Raw genomic sequence first — 23,239 nt, 5'->3', positions numbered from 1 at the left:
GATGGTGGGAGATAATTTAAGGATCATGAACGATCGTTTGTGTTTGATTGAAAAAGACAGGAAACAGATTAAAGAACGTGTGACAAAACTAGAGAAACTACAAAGAGTTACTTCATATGAAACTCCAAACAATGAGGTAACTTTTTTTTCGGAAATTAAAATTAATGTTTATCTAGTTCTTGATTCAGTTTTTTTTTGAGTTGTCAAGTAATTTTGGAAGATGTTATACATATTTAGGATTGCCTTCCTAATTTTTGTTGTACTTGCACAGACTGACACAACTCCATTTCATGAGACGGCTTCCAGACAAGGTGAAGCCAATACAGATCAAGCAGATGAACAACTTAACAATGAGGCAAGTATAATTTTGAAAACTGTTGGTATTTATAAAATTATGAATTTGGTTGTACTTCAATTAATTTTTGGAAGTTCTTGTACGTGTTCATAATCCCATTCCTGACTTCAGGATACACGAGAGCCTATGAATGAGATCACGAAAGAGACACCTGGTTCTCCAATAGCTCAACAGAATATTGAGACTCCAGTCCTTACTCCAATTCAGACGCAACAGGTACATTCTTTAAAAAATTGGACTTTTCAAGTAATTTTTGGAAGCCCTTGTACGTGTTCATGAAACCATTCCTGAATTCAGGAGACTCACGAGCTTATGAATGAGAACATTTCACCAAACATTCAGGAGACTCACGAGCAAAATAAGGTATTACTTTTATTTTAAAACCTTTAATAAATATAAAGCAACTATCAAAATGACTGGATATCCTTGAATCTAAACCATCACAGGATGTAGAAAGCAGAGTTCAAAATACCTTTGAGATCGGAGCAAATGTGGAGATTTCATCACAAGATGACAATACTTGTCATAAATGGTATCCAGGAAATGTGTTGGCAACATATTTGGTTGATGGGGTTGAGATGGTGAAAGTTGAGTACTCCGCACCGTCTCTGGATGAAAAGAAGAGGAAAAGAAGTGTTGAGACACGTGTATCAATTGACATAATACGTCCTCAACCACCACCTGAGAGACCTGGAGTGAAGAAAAGTTATGAGCTAATGGATGACGTAGAGGTGTTCGACAATGGTGCCTGGTGCGCTGGAAAAGTTAAAGTCATTTTGTTTGATGGCACGTGTTTTGTCTCTTTGAACAATTCTACTGAAAAAATTTACTTCAACCATTCTGAGATGCGAAAACCAAGAAAATGGGTAGATGGTGTTTGGAAGATGACAGAAAAGGTAAAACAAATGCCTTGGATAACTTGAATTGAAAAATAATGTCATTTGTTTAATATCTCGGTATTGTTTTTCAGATAGAAGAAGAGCAGACGCAGAGTGTGAATCCAAGTGAAGGAGATGGTGATAAAAAGGTATGAAATATTTATTCATCATACTAGGAATTAAGATATAAATGTATCTGAATTTTTGTCATTCAAAAAGGGGAAGGCGAAGGCTGTCGCTTGTAAGAAGAAGAAGAAAGCAAATGCTCAGCCAGTAGATTTGCTTCCTTTTCTACAGCGAGAAGAGAAGAGGCCAATACGACCTAGAAACCCTCCTATGCCTGTAACACCTGAGGTAATCCTTCCAATTGATCCATTTGTGACACCTGAATTTCCTCGGTTTTCAAGGCTTGCACACTGGATGGATCTACGGGGCATATATCGTGTGTAAGCAACTTTTTGTCCTTGCATAAATATTCCTAATTTATTTTGTAAAAGTTTCGATTGATACTAGTTAATTTTATCAACTACAGACCGTTTTATATCAATGGAAGAGAAATTGAAAAAGAGTTCTTTCAAAAAATGGACGATGCAGAAAAGAATCTCAACAAAGAGGTAATCAACACTCTGTTCTGTCTTCTATTTATTTAATGTTAATAATTAATGTGGTTCTGGATGATGCAATGTGATTAGGAAAAGGATATGATTGAGTTTTGTATTTACAAACTCTGTTTCGATTCTTATTGAGTGGTAATAATGCTTTGTGGATATTTGATTGTGTCATATGTTTAGGAAGAGGTTGAGTTGAGCTATGTTAGATGTCCATGTTATAGCAGTTCTATATGGAGTTTCTAACTATATTGTTACATTGGCAGCACATAAATGTTGCATTTGAAATGCTAAATTGTAAGAGGGTTGAGCAAGGTGCTTGGTTCCGCAACAACAATCTTCCAGCAGCATGCTTTGTACCAGTCAGATTCTTAGAAGTGGTTGGGTACGCTTATGAATCTGTCAGGAAGCCACATAAGAAAAAACAAACGTTATTGGAGGGCTGTGTAGGCGAACTTGTGAAAGGTTTAATACATCCAAAGAAGGTATGGCTGGAAGATGTTGATGTTATATATGGTGTCATTGAAGATAAGTTGAGCTATCACTATATTGGGGTGGAGATACAATTGATTGATAACACAATCACACTCTTCCATTGTGGTCTTCCAAAAGCAAATATCAAACGTGCTCTTAATCAAATCCAAGAACTGGCAGGTAAAAACTCTTTGTGATTTATTAATTTTATCATTCAGTGTAGAAAAATCAGTTTTATTTATATTGTTACATTGATTATGGATAGGATTGTGAAAGTATGTGTATCCTGAAAAAAGAATTTTAGCTAATTTAGAAAATAAAAATTTGTCTCTTGCTGCTTGTGCTTGTGATGCATTTTTACATATTCATTTTGTTGTCTGTTGGTGATTAATTTATTGTATAATTTTGGGTATTTATGACAGTGTTGATTAGTGCCATAAAGATGGAACTTCTTGGTGAAGAGGTTAATTTCGAAGATATCAGTCCATTTCAAGTTAAGTTTGCAGAAGGGCTTCCAAAGATAAAATTTCCATACAACTGTGGTATTTTTGTTGTGAAGATGCTGGAATGCAGGTCACTGGGATTGAAGAGCATGGCTAATATAAATGATGAAACTGCGATGGACTTACGAAGCAAGCTATGTTGTGAGATCTTCGACCAGTTTATGGATAAAGATTTCCAGGAAGGTCAAAGGAAGTGAAAATGTCATATTTGTTCTGTTTTTTACTCTGTTTTTCTACTTTGACGTTAATTATCCCGAACGTTTAAGTTTAAGTTTGTAATGAATTATCCCTAACGTTTTTTTCATTTAGATTGTTATTGAAAATTTTTTAGGATGTCTTGATGAATTGTCAAATGCTTATGGTACTTTTAGGATGGGTTTCCAGAAAAAGAGTGAGAAAGCAAAATGCACCATAGCCTAGCAAATTCCTTTAAAGTTTACAAAAAAAATGAAAAAGAATGTGATCCGATGTGAATTGAACTCGTGAACTCTCGAAAGATGAATCAAAGTGTGCAGCCGTTGTGTCAAGGGTGTTATACTTGCTATAATAAAACGAATATAACTTTTGAATATTTAATTAAAAACAGAAAAAAATGTGAGTATACACAACGGGGATCGAACACAGCTTATTAGGTGATAAGGGTACACTAAGAGTAGAAGGGCTTGCCACTAGGCTATGGTGGATATTCGATAACAGTGTAAATGTGAATTTATTTAATCACAGACGATAGATTTATATAATCTGGATATCATTTTAGGTATTCAGGATAGCTTTCCAAAAACAAATTCCTTTAATGTTTACAAAAAAAAATGAAAAAGAATGTGATCCGATTTGCATTGAACTCGTGAACTCTCGAAAGATGAATAAAAGTGTGCAGCCGTTGTGCCAAGGGTGTTATACTTGCCAAAAGCTATAATAAAACGAATATAACTTTTGAATAATTAATTAAAAACAGAAAAAAATGTGAGTATACACAACGGGGATCGAACACGGCTTATTGTGTGATAAGGGTACACTAAGAGTAGAAGGGCTTGCAACTAGGCTATGGTGGATATTCAATAACAGTGTAAATGTGAATTTATTTAATCACAGACGATAGATTTATATAATCTGGATATCATTTTAGGTATTCAGGATAGCTTTCCAAAAACAAATTCCTTTAATGTTTACAAAAAAAATGAAAAAGAATGTGATCCGATTTGGATTGAACTCGTGAACTCTCGAAAGATGAATAAAAGTGTGCAGCCGTTGTGCCAAGGGTGTTATACTTGCCCAAAGCTATAATAAAACGAATATAACTTTTGAATATTTAATTAAAAACAAAAAAAAATGTGAGTATACACAACGGCGATCGAACACGGCTTATTGTGTGATAAGGGTACACTAAGAGTAGAAGGGCTTGCCACTAGGCTATGGTGGATATTCGATAACAGAGTAAATGTGAACTTATTTATTCACAGACGATAGATTTATATAATCTGGATATCATTTTAGGTATTCAGGATAGGTTTCCAAAACCAAATTCCTTTAAAGTTTACAAAAAAAATGAAAAAGAATGTGATCCGATGTGAATTGAACTCGTGAACTCTCGAAAGATGAATCAAAGTGTGCAGCCGTTGTGCGAAGGGTGTTATACTTGCCAAAAGCTATAATAAAACGAATATAACTTTTGAATAATTAATTAAAAACAGAAAAAAATGTGAGTATACACAACGGGCATCGAACACGGCTTATTGTGTGATAAGGGTACACTGAGAGTAGAAGGGCTTGCCACTAGGCTATGGTGGATATTCGATAACAAAGTACATGTGAACTTATTTATTCACAGACGATAGATTTATATAATCTGGATATCATTTTAGGTATTCAGGATAGCTTTCCAAAAACAAATAAGCAAATCAGATAACCCAGATACAAGAACACTAGGCCAAAACCTTACAAAATAGTGAAAAACATTGAACAAGTTTTTTATTTAGATTGTTAATTGAAGAAACAACACAAGAGAAACAAAAGTACTTATTCATTTAAAATAAAAACTGAAAATCAAACATAATGTGGTCCTTAAAAACATAAAAAGAGAAGATGATAACATGAAATTACTCATGACACAGCCAACTTTCGCCAAGTTTATCCCAATCAGGGACTTTGACCTTCACATCAGCAAGCATTCCTTCCGCTTCCGAGTGCTCTTCTTTGAGTTTCTCCAACTCAGCAGTTAAATCAAATTTTCCATCAGCTTTGATAATATCTTCAAGCAACTCGATGTCGTTTGGAAGAGACTCTTCGATTCCTGAGATATATGCTTGAACAAAAAAAAAAAAATCAACCATTACTCGTAGGAGAGTCAAACCCGGGTCGAACAAATGTTTCGGTATCATAGGTTTGGTGGTTTAGCCGCTAGGCTGAGGAGAATCATCTGTTATTTGCTTCCACATAATTGAATTTAGCCATACAATTTATAGTATAATACATTGGAAAGATCTTTGATAGTTCAGGATGGGCTTCCAGAGTATGCATGAATAATATACATGAATATTAGTGTGCTTCTTTCTTAAACTAGAAAAAAATGAAATGAGATCAAAACTAAGGATTAATATCTACATATTTGGAAAATTTGATAATGTGATTTGCAAATTTTGGAGGAAAAAAATATATATATATACACATCTACTAGGATTCGAACCTGAAGATGACTAGGAGAAAAGAGGGAATTAAGGTGTAGTAGCCACTAGGCCAAGTTGATTTCAGTCATTACATGTTGTAAGTAAAGTAATATATTTCTTTTATTTTTATTCAACTTAAATTTTTTTTAAAAACTCTGATTAGTAGGGGCATCGAACCCGGGTCGAGTCAAGCGTTACAATTTCGACAGATAAGTGTTTTAGCCGCTAGACCGAGGAGAATCATCTGTTACACTTTTCCACATAAATATTCTTAACAGAAAATGTTGTATTATAAACCTTGGAAAGGAACTCGGGATTTCTGGATGGGATTCCAGAATAGTTGAATATTACTGTGTTTTTTTCTAGTAAAGAAGTTTAAACTAAGAATTGAAATGAGATCAAAAGATAATGTTGTATATTACAAAAGTTGGAAGAAATCATACTTATTCAGGATAGGGTTCCAAAAGAAAAAATGTATATGGTCTGGTGCATATCATGTAACCATCAAATAGCCAACATCCAAATAATAATCAATAAAAATGTAGAACTTCATCCTATAGGCCTCTCGCATGTGCTCTTGTTGTGCCCTCCTGTGCCACATCTGCTGCACTTGTGGGACTGAGATTTAGATCCAGGAACCCCAAACTCGCCAACGGATCTCTTTCTCTTTGTAGGAGGGCGTCCACTTTTCTTTTTGGTAGCTGGAGGTGGGCAAGACAGTTCATCAATATTCTCTGGATAGGTGGACGTTGACAACTCTCCACTAGGATGTATGCTTTCAGCATAAGCTTTAGCCCACGTTTCTGTCAAGTGAGAAGCATCAACAAAACGGTTTTCATCTCTCTTGATATGCTTAGCAGCAGCGATGGCATGGATGCAGGGGATCTTGTCAATGTCGAAAACATTACATGTGCAATGCCGCTTCTCCAAGTCAACAACAAACTTCATTGTTTCATTCTTCACCTCAAACTCGCTTCGATCAACTTGATACACATTCAACAACATTGCGGCCCCTAACCTAGATACCAATTTCTGCACAACTTTTGGAGTAACCAGGTGCTTATGTTTCGCAGCCGCTTCGCGTCGCTCAAAAAACCAAGTGGTCATCGTCAATCTGATAGTTTCAAGGAGAGAGATAATGGGCAACTCACGAGGCATCCTCAACATAGAATTGAGAGACTCTGCAATGTTGGTAGTCATGATATTATACCTGTTCGCAGGCGCATAGCTTCGTGCCCACTTCCTAAAATCAGAATCTTCCAGATACTTAGCCAATTCAGGACATTTATCCTTTATGTCCTTGAAGATTAACCAGAACTCATGACACGTATAGGCATCAGCAGCGCTTTCCACCAGAGATAGCAACCCAGTCTTCGCATATGTAGGAGTGATGTTGCGGAGCAGATGGATCCTGCAAATTCCATGGTGAGATAAGGGATATACATCCTCCAACGCTGAAGAAATGGAGTTAGCCCTGTCTGATACAAAAACAAGATCCGAAGCGTCCGGGATCTTCTGGCTCATACCTCTAAAGAACCATTTCCAAGAGGCGCCATTTTCTGCGTCAACCACTGCAAAGGCGAGAGGATATAGATGATAATTCCCATCTTGAGCACAAGCTGCCAATAAAGTCCCATTGAATTTTCCCTTCAGAAATGTACCATCTACTGCAATAACTCTCCTCATCAATGAGAATCCCCTTATCGAAGGACCAAAAGCCACAAATGCATACTTGAACTTTCCTGCAGCATCCACATGTTGATAAGTCAAGGAACCAGGGTTTGTTTCTGTGATTTTATACAACCACCTAGACAAATTGTAATAGCTGTCTTCAGGAGTCCCTCTAACCAAAATCTGAGCTTCTTCTCTCACTCTCCAAGCTTGTTTGTAATTGATGTGAACACCATGCAGCATCCTGACCTGTTCAATGATCTGTTTCGGTTTGAGACCTTCCTTTTTTTCTCCATAATTGCTGCAAATCAAAGAACCCAACAACTTTGCAGATGCTTGTCTGTGGTTGGCTTTCCTGTGTGTTGTATCACATCTATGCTCATGAACATACTTTTTAACAACAAAAAAATCTGAAAGAGGTAGCTTGATAGCACGCATCCTCCACGTGCAATTTTCATCAACACAACTCAAAAGCACTCTTGACTTGTTAGAAGAGACAGTCTTGTACTCAAACTTCCACTCTAAAGCCCATTTCTTCATCCTCAACATCAACTCTCTCTTTGTCTTAAAATAGCTATTCACCTTAATATCGCCAGCTCCTCTCGTGGTTGGTGAAAGTCCAATATGGACAGGGCTAAAATCCGGAAGAGCATTCAGAGGAACTGTAGAAACACCTTCATATAGAAGACTCTGCAAAAGTCGAGTAGTTCTGTAAGGCATAATACTTGATTATGAAGCATATCATGCAAACACAAACAGAAAAAGGGAATTAGGGACAATGTACCTGTTTTTCTCTCTGCAGAGTAGAAAGAATCACTGGATTGGCATTCAATGGAACAGTAGAAGCAAATGTATCAGAAGCTTGAGTGTTACAGCTAGCTGGATCAGTACTAACCTGCAAAAGTCGAGTAGTTCTGTAAGGCATAATACTTGATTAGGAAGCATATCCTGAAAAGTCTAAGGAAGAAAAAAAACATATAAACCTTAACACACAAACGACAGGTTCCATCAAATGCTCTAGTCTTGGAAATGAAAGTTCTGAGCTGACGAGTATTACCTATCGAGAGTGGGGGGAAACTTTCAATAATACATTTCATATCCAATGAAATACCATAACTCAAACTGATTTCTTCCTCTTTAACACTAAAATCTTCAGAGACAATCTTCATCAAATCTTCATACAGTAGATCTTCTTCTATGGAAATGATTGATGCATTCCTCTTCAAATCAACAAGAAACTCCCACTGGAGAGATTCTTTTGAGATCCATTGTCCACAGATGCACAAAACTTCCATTGTTCTACAAAATCAACTTCAATTCATCAACAAATGAATAATATATAACAAAAACTAGATAATGTATAACAAAATGAAATGATTCAAACCTTAATCAAATCAGACACACGAGAGAGAGAATGAGATGAATAGACGTAGAAACGACAGATCAATTGAGAAACGACGACGACGACGACGATAAATAAACGGAGAGACGACGACGACGGATCAACGGAGAGGCGAAGACGACGACGGAGAGACGACGACGATGACGACGACGGAGAGACGACGACGATGACGACGACGGAGAGACGACGACGACGAAAGACAGCGATGAGGAGAAGAAGAAGCGATGAAACGAGGACGGCGACAATTGATTTCAAATTTTTCTTTTTAATTACTTAAAGAAGAGGGCATAAGGGTAAATTACCCCTTTAGTGAAACCTATTTTTGTGACTTCTGATCCTGAGTGCTAGTTTGGGGAGGAAAAATTTGTTTGGTGTTCTTTGTGTCATTTTCTCTATTATTAATAATGAACTAATTATAATATTTGGATAAATACATATATAATTATATTTGTAACAAAATAATTTATGATTTTCAATTTTGACAGAAAACCTAAATTTTCATTTTCAAGAAAAACCTGGTTTTGTCATTTTGACGAAAATCAAAATTTTGCAATTATGATCGGAAAACATGATTTTGTCATTTTCACAAAAGTTGATTTTTTGATTTTTGACAAAATAGCCGATTTCCCAGTTTTTGGAGGAAAGCCTTGTTTTCTAATTTTTGACAAAACCCCGATTTTACATTTTTACAGAAAAAAATGTAACTATCCGGTTTTGGTGAAAATTTGATTTTTTGAAAAAAAATTGACGGGTTACTTGATTTTGTGACACTGGCGAGAAGATTCATTTTTGTGATTTTGGCACGAAAATTCAATTTTTATGTTTTGCCGGGAAAACTCAATTTGCCGGTTTTGGTTAGAAAACTCGGTTTTTGGTTTTGGGAGAAAGACTTGTTTTTGCGGTTTTTGCGAGAAACTCCATTTTTTTATTTTGCCCAGAAAACTCATTTTTGGTTTGGCGGGAAAATGCCATTTGCAGTTTTGCCAAATAAACTCAATTTTGTGGTTTTGCCAAGAAAAATCGATTTTGCGGTTTTGGTGGGGAAACTCATTTTACGGTTTTGAGTGGAAAATTTGATTTTGTGATTTTGGTGGGAAAATTTATTTTTTAGTTTTGACGGAAAAACACGATTTTGCAGGTTGGAAGGAAAAAAAATGATTTTATGGTTTTGGCAAGAAAACTCCATTTTTTTTATTTTTACAGAAAACTTGATTTTATGTGTATGAGGAAAAATGCGATTTCATGTTTTGACGGAAATGCCTGATTTTACGATATTTACGAAAACATGATTTTGTAGTTTTTGGCATAAAATATGTTCTTATGGTTTTGGCAGAAAAACATGAACTGTAATTTTTGCGGAAAATTTTGTTTCTACGGCAGGAAAATGCAATTTTCAAATTTAAAAATATTATATAATAATTACAATAACTAATATAATATAACTAATATAATTAATTTTCATATTTGTATAAATAGTATTTATGTCTTTTGGATTTTGAGATGCAAATGTTGCTCTAAATTTTACATTTTTATGCATCTCAAATATCTAAGAACCCTGATAAAAAGGACGCTGAAACATTGAGAAAACCGCCAGAAATGTACTACCAAAATAGTGTCAGCTAAAAACACCACCGGTTATAAATCTTTAAAGCTTGAACCGAATAAAGCTTGTTGCTTCTACCGGAGAAAAGAAAAATGGACCAGAAGCAAAGGGAAAGAGAGAATGCAGAGGACACCCTTCACCGCACAAAACTCCACCACACAAACCTCCACCTAAACACAACATAGAGACCACATGAGAGAGAAACGCCTCACAACCGACTCACCGCCTCTAGTGACCACCAACTCGATGCTCCGCCTACCACCCTCAAAACATGAAAGTGGGAGAGAGAGGAAAACTGAAACCATTCAGACCAAAGGAGTGAATTACTTTTTTAAATAAGAAGTTCAGTTGTAGTACTTAAGGATCGATTTCTCAGGGAGCTAGATAACCTAATAAATCTAATCAGATTGATTAAGCTAGGTTGATTATGTTTAAATGTAAAAGACAGGTTTGTGTGCAAGGCAGTTGCTCGATTGATTGATTGGGGTTTTGGTACTTAGATGAAAGTAGCTAGACTTAGTGTTTTTATTCAGGTAATCAGGATTATAATCCTACAGATGCCTAATAAGTTATATGCATGATATTGTAGAGCTCAACACTTATAAACAAACCGTTAAGCACTCGCTTTCTAGGTTTGTCAATTGACCAGTTTCGATCGATGATTCTATAAGAATATCGATCGATACACTTGTTGAACCGTCGACCGATTATTCTATTGGAATATCGACCGACGCGTTTAGTCAAGTTTTAATGCGAGGGTTGAATGTGTTCACAAAGCTTCCTAAATCAGCTCTCGCCTTACTCTAGCAATCTTAGCTCAGTTAGGATGGATTCAGGGTGAGATGCAAGCTATCGCTTATGTCTACAACTCTTAGGGCAAGTTCTATGTAGCTAATCTAGAGACATGCATCAATGACAATCCTAATGATGAATATCACAACTTAGCAATCTATAGTTGGGGATAATCCCTCATAACCTATTTAAACCCTAAATCTAACAAGAGAACTACTCAGATATGGCTAAGCAATTCATAACAGCAATAAGGTATAAAAACTGCATAGATAAATAGATAGATATCAATGGAGTTCCAATCACAATTCTCTTTCGATCTTCTCTCCAATCTACTAGAAATCCTCGAAAACTTTTTGCTGTGAAAATATTAAAACAAGAAAGCACACTTTGCCTCTAACATGTTGGCAAAGTTTATATAATTAGGTTAAAACTCGTGAGGAGTAATTGGTGAAGACTTGGGCTCTAAGTCGGCTGGGTCCAAACGGGCTTTCTGCGCGCTTCGCTGTCGATCGATATCAAGATGTGAACATCGATCGATTATTCTTTTTTAATATCGACCGATGGTCGTGCTCGATGGTCAGCTCGGATGTTTCCTCTAAATATCTCCAAAATGCTCAAAAATCATCATTTTTTCCAAATCACTTATGTTCCTATAAATATACTAAACTAGGGCCAGTCCGCGCTACGCGCGGGATATGCTTTTCGTGTCATATATATAATTATATTATTGTATATTTTCATTATGTGTATTTCATATTAGCATTTTCAAGAGAAGTGTAAATAACGTTTATGGTTTTTAAGAATGTTATGGTATAGAAGGATTATGTATACGAAGATTAATTATGTTTGATTTCGTTGTTTGTGTTAATATCAATAGTTTGCTACGTATAACATATTATATAGGTTAGATGCGGTTTACGTGGTATTCTAGTTGTATGTTTTCAATCCATGATTGGCTGGCTAGTTGTGGTTTGTTATATTTTGGACTCTCAAAGCTGAATATGTGGTTGGCATGATTATCGTTTGTATGATGGAATTGAGTTTAGATGATTGCATTTAGTAACAGTTTATCTGTATGCTGAATATGTTATTGAAAAGTTGAGTTAAATAGCAGAAGTGTAACGTAAAATAAGTAGGTGTTATTAAAGAAGAAATGTATTTTTAGACGATCACTGTTTGAAATACGTATTTTAATTTTTGTTGTCATTTACTTTTTTTTTTGTTTATAATTTTATTTTTTAGCATTCCGATCAAATTGATTTGTTCATAGAATCATAGAGTTCATAATTAACAAATTGATGTTGCATTTCTTATAAGAAGTAATTGAAACTCAAACACCGTATGTGATGGGATCAGCAAAGCAAAACTACTAAAAAATTGAAACCATTGGAATGGAAAATTGAGAAGAACGGAAATGGATCCATAAATGGAGGCTGTTCTTATGGAGGGTTAATTGTCTCCAAGAATTTCTCTATTTGCTTGTAATATAAACAATCAGTGCATCTACTTTCAAGATCGTTGAACTTGCAACTTCTTGGTGGCATTATAAAGATCATGTTAGTTCCATATGTCTGTTCTTCATAATAGGGACATCGCGCAAGGAACGTTTGATTTCTATCATATCGATATCCTAATATTGTTTCATTTGTAATTATCGCAATTCATTAGTTTTGTGTTTATTTGATTACCAGAAAGACAATCTCATATGTGGTTGATTATTTTCTCTATATTCAAGTTAGTGTGTATTTTTGTTTAAACCATTTTCATTTGACTTATCTAAAATACGTTTATACTTTTATCTTCATGTAAATTTTATCGTGTTTGTTTCTGAAGATGTTAGTATTATCAAAGTTTTAATTTAACACGTTGTTTTCTTTATTCGTTCAGTAAGAAAGCTGGATGTGTTTCCAATAATTTGATAGGATGCAATAGCCTTAAAATTGTGCTTGGTATCACACATTTCTTTTGCAATTGTTTTATTTTTTTCTTGCTTATTTTTCGTACTTATTTTTTAACTCTTGGTTTTGGTTATATACAAATTCTTGATTGCGGTCTTCCAAGAGTTTGTTTTTAATTTCCATTATCTTAAATGTTGCCACCATAAGAAACAGAAAATTCCAAAAGATCCACTACTTTCCTTTTAAACTCTGGCCCCGCTTGGTTAGATTTAACGTGGAAAAGCATTATCATAAATAATTTTTGATTTTATGAGTTTTTCCTATGTATTATTGGAAGTTATATATTTTGGGTTATATTGTGAATTTTTATTTTTTCTAAGTGTTTCTTTTTATTTTAAATTTTGTTTATTCATCATTTTTTCTTATTAATTTCTATAAACTTCAGTTTGGTGACTAAAAATAGAAAAAAAAAGTTATGTAAGATTCACTATTTTTTTTATTTTTGCTGTCTTTGGTTTGATAAACGTTAAAAACAATATCATAAATGGATTTCCCTTTTAAATATTTTTGATTTTCTCTATGTATGCTTGAAATTTATATATGTAAAATGATATGATGTATTTTCACAAAATTATTAATCGTTGACTAATTTTAAAAATTCAAGCTATATTGTGCACTTTCAACATATGTTTTATCGCTTCATTTGTATTTTTTTTTTTTTTTTTTCATTTTCCAGACTTTCTAATTAGATTTATGTTCTGCTTATATATTAGTCATTAGTTGTGTTTATTTTTTAATTTTTCTTGTTAATTTATGTATACTTTCGGGGAACAAACTATTGTTTTTTTTTTTAATGTAGGAAGCACCTTTTAATCTCGTGTTCAAAAAAAAAAACTTTACATCTCTTACTCTTATTTTTTTTTCAGAATTCTATATATTTTTGAATTATATTTACGTATTTACTATATTATTATATGTTCAAAGAAATTTTGGTGAAAAGAACTTGGTTCGATTCAAAATAATTAGAAATATTTCATCAATTATTAAATGTGTCGTTAATAGATTTAATCTAGATACTAAAAAGATGAAAATGTAGATTATTTTTCAATTTTTAAAGTTATTATGAAGTATGAAATCTTTAGATAGCGGTTGACAGAAAAAAAAAACTCTAGATAGCTTCTTAATGGAGTGGTAACATGAAAAAGAGAGAGTTGGAGTATATTTTATGTTCATTGATATCGGTAGCATTATTGTTGTCAAATGTATGGCATCTCCGTGATCTCCACACAATCCAGATGAAACCACTGCAAGAGTTTTAGATGCTGCAACGATTGAAGGAAAAGGCTCTGCAGCTTTGACCTGAAAATTGATGAACAAAACTATATGAGACAAACAACGAACTATCTATGTAGATCTACGGTTCAAGTTGGTTACTCACAGAGACCATAAGCTTCTCCACAAGTGTCTGAGATAAGCACATTTGGTAGAGACGGTAAACTCAAGGCAGCCATTGAAGAAGAACATCCTGGAAGAAGATCAAAATCAAGCAAAGGACCACTGTGGAGTAACTCTAATGGAGAAATGTGCCAATCTCCCACATTTTCAGTATGTAAATTATACATAAATAGTATATATAAACCTGTGAGCGTGTGAGTTTGGTTTGGTGCAGGTGGGCAGAGTGATATACCCATTTGGATATATATTAATATATATAAATAGAATTTAACTAATCGTATTATTAAAGTCTGACCTTTTCAAGATCTAAACGATTGCATTTTTCAGCACTTTATCAATTGGCCATTTGGTTGTGTCTTTCCCCTTTCCATCACTTTTCTCTTCTAACTGAGCGTGTCTTGTTGAGATGCACTGACAATCTGGTTCATCTCAGGTGTCCAGTCCAAAGAATAAACCTGTGAATCCACACATGTTAACGTTAAAAAGTTGGGATCTTTATCTTTACCAAATCCTTCAAAAAAGAAAACTATTCAAATCTTAAAGAACGTTCAGACTTAAACTCCAGACTTAAACTCCTCCAAGAATGAAGCTTTAAGATTGGCTACACTAAACACTTAATCACAAGCTACAAAACTCCATAAAGATGCATACTTGGAGGAATAAAAAGATATACCTTGCAGTGGAGGAATAAAAAGATATATTTGCAGAATATATGTAACCAATGAGATGAAACTTCTCACTCACCTTTCTGATGTGTTCCAAAAGAGTACGACGACAAATCAGATCCGTCACTCTGCGCCACCAAGTACTTGGCCACTATCAAAATTCAGTTCTAAAGAAATCAAAACATGTCTAAGAACAAATAATCCCAAATCACTACAGATAGATTGGGAAGAATAAGAAGAAGAGAAGCACAAACCATCTGTATCGAGGAGCTGGAGGCGTCTCTGTCTAAGCACAAACCATCTGAAGCAAGGTCGATAGATCTCAGTATCAATAAATACAGAGCAGTTGGCCGAAATTATTTGAATACACTACAATCAAGATCTGAAGAAGTAACTTACATTGCCGTTCAATGAGACCTCGTCGTTGTGTTCTAACAAACTTGCACAGCATCTCTTTGGTCATGGCCAGCTGCCCAATCAATGGCATGCTTTGAGAATCAACAGGAACGCCTTCCGACAGAAACTCCTTTAGCAAACCGCATGGTTCTTCCGGTTATAACGCCATCTAATCGCCGCAGCTTGCCGGAAATGCAATCCACCGCCGGAGTCCGTTCTGGCTCGTTCCGTTCAGAAAGAAAAACAATGCAAAGGAGCGGAGAGGATATACGGTGGTAAATAATTTGAAAATAGTTTCCACGTTAGTATAAGAGATACGAAGAGATGATGAGTTCAAGGTGAGAAATACTCACATATATTTATACCGAACGCATACAGCCTCGCAGATCTAACAACGCATTCAAGACCACATCGTGGGCGTCTGAATAAATGAGATTAATCATGAAGAAATTAATCGGACCGTTTCAGATTGCACAGAGAAATTCAGGCGTCACGCTGCGACCGTCGAAGGAGAGAGATGACACCCATCTCATCGAGTCTGTAGAATTAGGGTTAGGAAAGAAGATATCTAATCGGGCCGCAAAGCACTCTTAACCTAGAGCCCAAATATCGTTAGCAAACGGGTCACGAAAGCTCATTTTGCTTGCTGCAGTTTAACTGAAACGGTGTGTTTTGCTTTCCGTGTGACACGTGTCATCACAATATCATCCGAATTAATGATGTGGAAGATGATGTGGAAAGCCTAGGAGTGAAACAAACTGTACTTTATATATATATATAGACTCTAGAATATAATAAATAGTAGTTAAAACACTTATAAACCATGGGTAAAAGTGAGTCAAATCCATGGTCTATCAACTCCTCCAGACTTACTATTTTGTTTGTCCTCAAGCAAAACATACATGCAGTCTCTCTGAAAGAGGTTTGAAAACAACAGGGACTCACAGACTTTAAAACTTAGAATCAACACCTTAGAAAGTCATAGTCTCTGAAGCACACTATACCATATCCTAGTCTAGCAACCAAGTTCATCTATTCAACAATTTAGCAAATCATGTCTAATAATCCCCTCTAACAACCTCAATACTTGCATAATTTAAATTGTAGGCTTTACCTTGAGGGTATCGATCACAGGATGCAAAGATGCTCAAACAAGTATCTGGACCTGCAGGTAAACAATACTTTTTATCCTCTCTCTCTACTAATTTCTTCCCTAGTCAAAGTCTGCTTTATTGCAAGATCATTGACCAAGGTTGGATAGGCTTCCATGAATCAAGCTTTAATGGTTTTAGCCACCAAATCCTGTTCACTTCTTTTTGACTTATATCGTAGGATTATTTGTGAATTAAGCCTTAATGGTTGTAGCCACCAAGTCATGTTCGAATTCTTTCCTAAGTTTTTCTATTTCTAACTATATTATATATATATAAATATTATTATTATTATTATTATTTTAAATATAAAGACCTAAATTCGAAATTGAGAGAGAGAGGGTGATAAATCTACACAATACTTTACCTTCCAGACTTGTTTGAAGAATCTGATCCCACGTATACCAAGCCCCAAGACAAGCAGAGTTGAGCTCAATTAGGTTAGAGGTCAGCTTTGGTTCCTTCAAACATTCTAAGTGTAACATAGTTGCCAGATTGATCCACTTAGGTATCTTTAGTGCTATCTGCAACTAGTAAATCTAGAATGGTATGGTTAGATAATAAGAAAAAATCAAAAAGTTCATTATCCCCATCTTGACTCAATAAAAACTCTTTTTGAAAACATTAAAATAAGACTCATGAATAAACTAATATCAGTAAACATCCCCCAGACTTAAACTACACTGTCCCCAGTGTAAATTCAGTTGGAGTTATGGTGATAACTAAAACATAAGGACTCAATATAACAAGTTAGAACGATATATCAGACCAGAATTAATGTCGATCGATGTAATTGTGTTGTCATCGGCCGCGGTAGGTGATGCTCTGTCAATCGATGTCGGCAGTGTTTCGTCGGTCGATACTCATGGCAATCGCCTACTTGGATCTTTTTATTTTGTTTTTCTTTTTATGACCTGCAATAATTTAAAAACTAACATAAATACTAAACTAATAAAAACCAATTAGATATTAATAGTGGGTTGCCTGCCACTCAGCACTTTGTTATAGTCATTTAGCTTGACTTTGGTGGTGATTTGGCTAGTCATGTGGAAAGCTGGGACTTGCTGGGAAGAAAATCTCCATCTCTTCTCTGTGCTTATTGAACCATGTTCCACTGAAGTCTCGCATTGCTTCATCTCCTATGTGCCATTTATCCTTCATTGTTTAAGTTTCATTATCTATCTTCTGCAATCTTTCTCCAAGACTCTCAAGTTGGAACTGATTCCTGATGAGAGTGGCGTATGTATCTTCTGAGATCTCCTCTTCATGGTTGTTTGTATCAGACATGTCTGATTTCATCTTTGGTACTAGCCTCCCTTGGGTTGTAGCTCTGTCGATCGATGTCCGTCTGCGGCTGTCGATCGATATGTTGTTGCGTCTGTCGATTGATGCTAACGCCTCTAGTCGACGAGCGATGTATCTCTGAATCTCTATTAACTCCCTATGTATTGCTTCTATCTGAGAAGTTAAAGAACTCATTGTAAGGTCCATTGGGAAATAGATGTCATCACATCTCCTATCAAGCCTCTCTTCTGCTGATTCCAAAGTTCTGTAGATCTCTTCTACTAACTGATCAATCTCTGCTCTGGTGTAGGAATTTGCTTGAGACTTCATCGGATTTGAATGTGTGAGGTTGTCGTCGATCGATGTTGAGATCTTTCTGTCAATCGATGCTGGTGCAGTTGCTTCGGCCGCACACTGTGTTTGAATTCTGGCTATGTCTTGCTTCATCTCCTTTGTGCATGTAGTCAACCAACTAATGCTATCATTCAGTGGGTAGTACACACCATCAAGCTTCATCTTGAAATCACCTTCATTCTTTTCTTGGGCTCCACAGACTCCATAAAACATCTCATTGATCTCATCCTTGGTGTAGATCTTTGGCACTAGCTTGGTTTGTGTGAATGACCTAGCATATTCTAGAAAACATAAGTAGTTGTGCTCTTCCATTGAGGCTCTTTCCAGAAGACTTCTGATATCATCCTTGGATACACGGATGATGTGTCCATCTACATCTCTGGCATGTCCATAATCATCTCTGTAGACTCCATATTCATCCTTCTCCTCCCAGTGGAATCTCCTAGTGCCATTACGGTCATAGGCTCTTTTTCCAAACTCGGGGCGTCTGTTGATCGATGTTGGGACGTCAACGTTGATTGACGGTCCAGTATGCTGTCGATACTTCGGCTTGAAACGATTATCTACTCCACCAGCTGTGTCATAGAACTCGTTTGTAACCCTCTGCTGGTGTGTTGAACTGTTGCATTGTTGTTTGAAGATATTTTCTGCTCCATTAGCCATCTGAAGAATTTCTGCAATGTCATCTCTGGATACTTGCAGTGCATGTCCATCCATTGCTCTTGCATAGCCATCTGGATCCCTGAAAATAGCAAACTCATCCGATGTTAGATACTTATTATCATATGTAGCTTTTTTGCTTACAATGGATGGTGGTTGTGGACGGATGTCGATCAACATTGTGGCTCTGCCGTCGATCGATATATGACTAGCTCTGGCGATCGATTGTTGTTTTTCCCTGTCGATCGCTGCGCGTCTATCTGCTTCACTTAATGCATTGAAACGAGTTCCTTTCCCACAGGCTTCTGCAAGAAGTGAATCACTTTCTGCTCGCGCCTGGTAGTTGAGAAGTTCCTCATATGTGAAGCCTTCATGAGGTTCATCTACCCCTCGGTCATGTACCGCTGTTTCTACTGCATAGCTCTCGTGATAGTGATCATCTGCCCAACTTCCAATTGAGTAATCTCCTTCTCGTGCACGGGCGGCTCCAGTGTCGATCGATGGGTAGTTGGCAATGTCGGTCGATGCTCGTTTGCAGCTTGCCTGATGAAGATGAGTGTCAATCGATGTTGGGATGGTTCTTTCGATCGACGTTGCATTCCTTTTCCAAGAGGAATGGTGGATAAGTCTATCTTCCTCAGCAAGAATGGCTCTGTACTCTATAGCTCGTTCCTCCTCATAATCCTCATCATACTCCTCTATATGCAGGGTAGTAGTGTGCATCGCCATGGTGGGATTGTAGTAGTCATTCTCTCAATTGCCTGGACTACTGTCGATCAATTCTTCCTTACTAATGTCGATCGATTTCTGTTGGCACTGTCGATCGATGTTGTTGTGTGAGTTTTGATCGACGCAGAGTACTCTGTCTCGTACTCTACTCCATAGTGTTATGCTGCAATGAGTCCTGCATCATCAATTCTTCTGGAGGACGTTTGTGGCTTCATGACTAGAATATGATCGTACTAGACATGGGGGTCTATGAGCGTCAGGTACAACTAGTTGATTCTCATGTTGCACACTGCTCCTACTGTTGACAAGAAAGCTCTTCCAAGAAACAGAGAAGAATTCTAGTTTAGCTTGATATCCAAGACATGGAAATCAACTAGAACTAGGGCATTACTAATCTGCACCTCTAGGTCTCTTACAATTCCTCCTGTGCTCCTCTGAGAACAATCCACAAAAGTGAACGATTCCCTGGAAGGCTCCACCTGCAGACCCAGATGGTCTGCCATAACCCTAGGTAGGATGTTGAGTGATACTCCTGTGTCGCACAGTGCATGTGGGAACTCAATACCCATCACTGTACATGGTACTGCAAACTTCCCAGGATCACTCTTCTTCTTCAGTGTAATCATATTCTTCATCTTTTCTCTGGCCTCACAGAACATTCTCCTAATGTCCTCTTCAGTTTCTTTGTTTTCTCTGAAGAACATCCACAATCTATGGGTAAAATATGCCTCTTCGAATGGTTTCTCTAAAAGAATCCTGAAGACTCTCTTTTGAAAAATTTCCATCTCTTTCTAATTAGCTGCTCTTTTCAGATGCTTAGCAACCTTTCCTTTTCTCTTCCTCAAGGTTCTCCCCATAGGAGCCATATCAACTTCCATAGGCTCTCCTGCATCATTTGACTGTGTGCTGGTGGTCTCTAGAGGGTTAGCTTAAGGTTTGGGTTGTGGCTTGAGTGCATTGAGACGAGCAACGTCTATCTTTCGCATCTGAACTCGGTATGTGAGAGGTGCGCGTTGATCGATGGGCGATGGAGGTTGTCGATCGATGGCGGTCTCTCATTGTCAATCGATGGTAGGACCATTTTGCCGATCGATTTTGACATAAAAAAGGCTGGGCGGATGTGGGTGTTTTGCTGCGAACTCCTCGTGAGTCATGATCCTCACGGCATTACAAGATGCGGTCGACTCTGTAAGAGTCATCGATCGATGCTCTGGAATGGCTATCGATCGGTTTTGGTTGACATCTGTCGATTGATGTTCGAGATCTGACGTCGATCGACACCAATGCGATCCGCCGAAACTCATCGAACTCTCTACTTCGAAATCTCCTTCTTACAGCTTCTCCTGCTTCACCACTTGCCAGAAATCATCATCTATGATGGCATTCACGTGGTGATTCATCACATCATCTCCTACCCCTCTTGTTAAGGCTTCTTGCCTCTTAACAGCTTCTCATGTCTCAACAACCTGCATCTCCAGCTTCTTCACATGAGTGCTCAAAGTCGCAAACTTTGTGTTCAGGTTGTTGTAGACAGAATCGATCTTCCCATTGAAGTCCACCGTCATACTCTGCTGTCCCTCAAGAATCCTATCAAGCATTGCTTCAATCTTGCTCTCTTGAGTAGGTGGTGGTGGCTTCTGGTAAGATGAGTTTCCATAACTCATGTTGTTGTTGTAGTTGTTGCCGTAGGGTTTCTGGTACTACAAAATCTGGTTGAAGTTACTCATCTGTCCATTGCCATAGAAGTTTCCATTCTGGTTTCCAGACCTCTGAAATCCAGTTCCTCCAATGAAGTTCACATTTTTTTCTACCTCTGCTCTACCCTCTGTGTCTACAGCTTCTGTTGCGATGCCTGTGAAGAAAGTGCTGAGCAGCTGCACCTCATTGAATCCATGGTGTGGACAATCCCTCTGATAAGGCTTGAATCTGATACAAGAGCTTCTGAATGACTCTGTAGGCTCCTGCGCGAATGTAGCAATCTTGCTCCTCAAGTCTTCAGCACGCACCTCATCAAAGAAGTTGCATAGGAATGCATTCTTAATGTCGGCCCAGGATGTGAGAGATCCTGGTGGTAACTTCTTAAGCCAATGCGAAGCCTCTCCAGCAAGTGAGTACTTGAAGAGCTTAGAAAGTAGGTAGTCCTCAGGGACTCCCTTGACTTGTATAGTAGATATAAGATCCTCGAACCTCTCCAGATGGTCCATAGGATGCTCGTGAGATAACCCACAGTAGGGTGTCTGTCCCACGAGTGTGTAGTACTGCAGCTTCAACTCAAAAATCGCCTATCTGGATAGCTGGAAGACGAATAGCTGATCTATTGGCATAGAACTGATTTGGACGGTTGTAATCAGCCAACGTTCTGGGTCGAGCAGCCTCATCTACAGGTAGAGTAGTTCATGTAGCATCAGTATCAAACTCAGGGATTGCAGCCCCCTGAGCGTATATCCTCTGACCTGCTGCATTACGCAGATGACCCTCCTAGTCATGCAGGTCTCCTTTCTCATCACATATAAGAATCAAAGTCGCATCCATGTCTCGCGGCTCAGTATCGATCGATGTTCGGACTGAAGTATCGATCGACTTCAGCGGGAAGATATCTGTCGACGGAAGAGTGTCTTCGGTCGACGGTGGTAGACGACTATCGGTCGACAACACTGGTGTCTGGGTCGACGGTGGTTGATGAGAATCGAGCGACGAACTGGTGTTGTTGTCGATCGATGAGGAGCGTCTTCTTTTACGGATCGAACTTTCCAAACTTGTAGGATCTGATGAGAATAGCAGTTGAATTTCCTTGTTGCTTCTGGTACTGCTGGGCATGCACCTGAAAAGACAAGAAAAGTTTTTATCAGAAAGTGGTTTAAGAAGAAACCTAGGCTAAATCAGACTAAATCTATTAAGCGAACAAAGCTCCCCGGCAACGGCGCCAAATTTGATCTCACTCAAATTACCATAAGGAGTGAATTACTCTCTCAAATAAGAGGTTCAGTTGTAGTACTTACGGATCGAATTCTCAGGGAGCTAGGGAACCTAATAAATCTAATCAGATTGATTAAGCTAGGTTGATTATGTTTAAATGTAAAAGACAAGTTTGTGAGCAAGGCAGTTGCTCGATTGATTGATTGGGGTTTTGGTACTTAGATGAAAGTAGCTAGACTTAGGGTTTTTATTCAGGTAATCGGGATTATAATTCTAGAGATGCCTAATAAGTTGTATGCATTATATTGTAGAGCTCAACACTTATAAACAAACCATTAGGCTCTCGCTTTCTAGGTTTGTCTATTGACCAGTGTCAATCGATGATTCTATAGGAATATCGATCGATACACTTGTTAAACCGTCGACCGATTATTCTATTAGAATACCGACCGACGCGTTTGGTCAAGCTTTAATGCGCTGGTTAAATGTGCTCACTAAGCTACCTAGATCAGCTCTCGCCTTACTCTAGCAATCTTAGCTCACTTAGGATGGATTCAGGGTGAGATGCAAGCTATCGCTTATGTCTACAACTCCTAGGGCAAGTTCTAGGTAGCTAATCTAGAAACATGCATTAATGACAATCCTAATGATGAATATCACAACTTATCAATCTATAGTTGGGGCTAATCCCTCATAACCTATTTAAACCCTAAATCTAACAAGAGAACTACTCAGACATGGCTAAGCAATTCATAACAGCGATAAGGTATAAAAACTGCATA

General features: G+C 37.2%; 1 protein-coding gene and 1 long non-coding RNA gene across 3 annotated transcripts; both read right to left on the bottom strand.

Moving 5' to 3' along the window:
- Nucleotides 1-6,030: 6,030 nt before the first annotated feature.
- Nucleotides 6,031-8,447, bottom strand: LOC106356532. Its single transcript, XM_048763958.1, has 4 exons — nucleotides 8,264-8,447; nucleotides 8,136-8,209; nucleotides 7,937-8,047; nucleotides 6,031-7,842 (listed from the first exon to the last, which is right to left on the bottom strand). Exons 1-4 carry the CDS (start codon nucleotides 8,445-8,447, stop codon nucleotides 6,031-6,033), a joined length of 2,181 nt encoding a protein of 726 aa, XP_048619915.1.
- A 5,481-nt stretch (nucleotides 8,448-13,928) lies between these two features.
- Nucleotides 13,929-15,974, bottom strand: LOC106407088. Of its 2 annotated transcripts, XR_001281647.3 has the most exons (7): nucleotides 15,717-15,974; nucleotides 15,367-15,580; nucleotides 15,222-15,268; nucleotides 15,047-15,118; nucleotides 14,598-14,757; nucleotides 14,286-14,372; nucleotides 13,929-14,206 (listed from the first exon to the last, which is right to left on the bottom strand). It is a non-coding gene; the product is annotated as an uncharacterized LOC106407088 (long non-coding RNA). The 2 variants fall into 2 exon arrangements; XR_001281646.3 differs by having other exon boundaries at nucleotides 15,367-15,917.
- Nucleotides 15,975-23,239: the final 7,265 nt, after the last annotated feature.

The sequence above is a fragment of the Brassica napus genome, chromosome C7 (genome assembly GCF_020379485.1).
Source record: "Brassica napus cultivar Da-Ae chromosome C7, Da-Ae, whole genome shotgun sequence".
Lineage (NCBI taxonomy): Eukaryota > Viridiplantae > Streptophyta > Magnoliopsida > Brassicales > Brassicaceae > Brassica > Brassica napus.
This window is presented reverse-complemented; position numbering and strand designations above follow the sequence as displayed.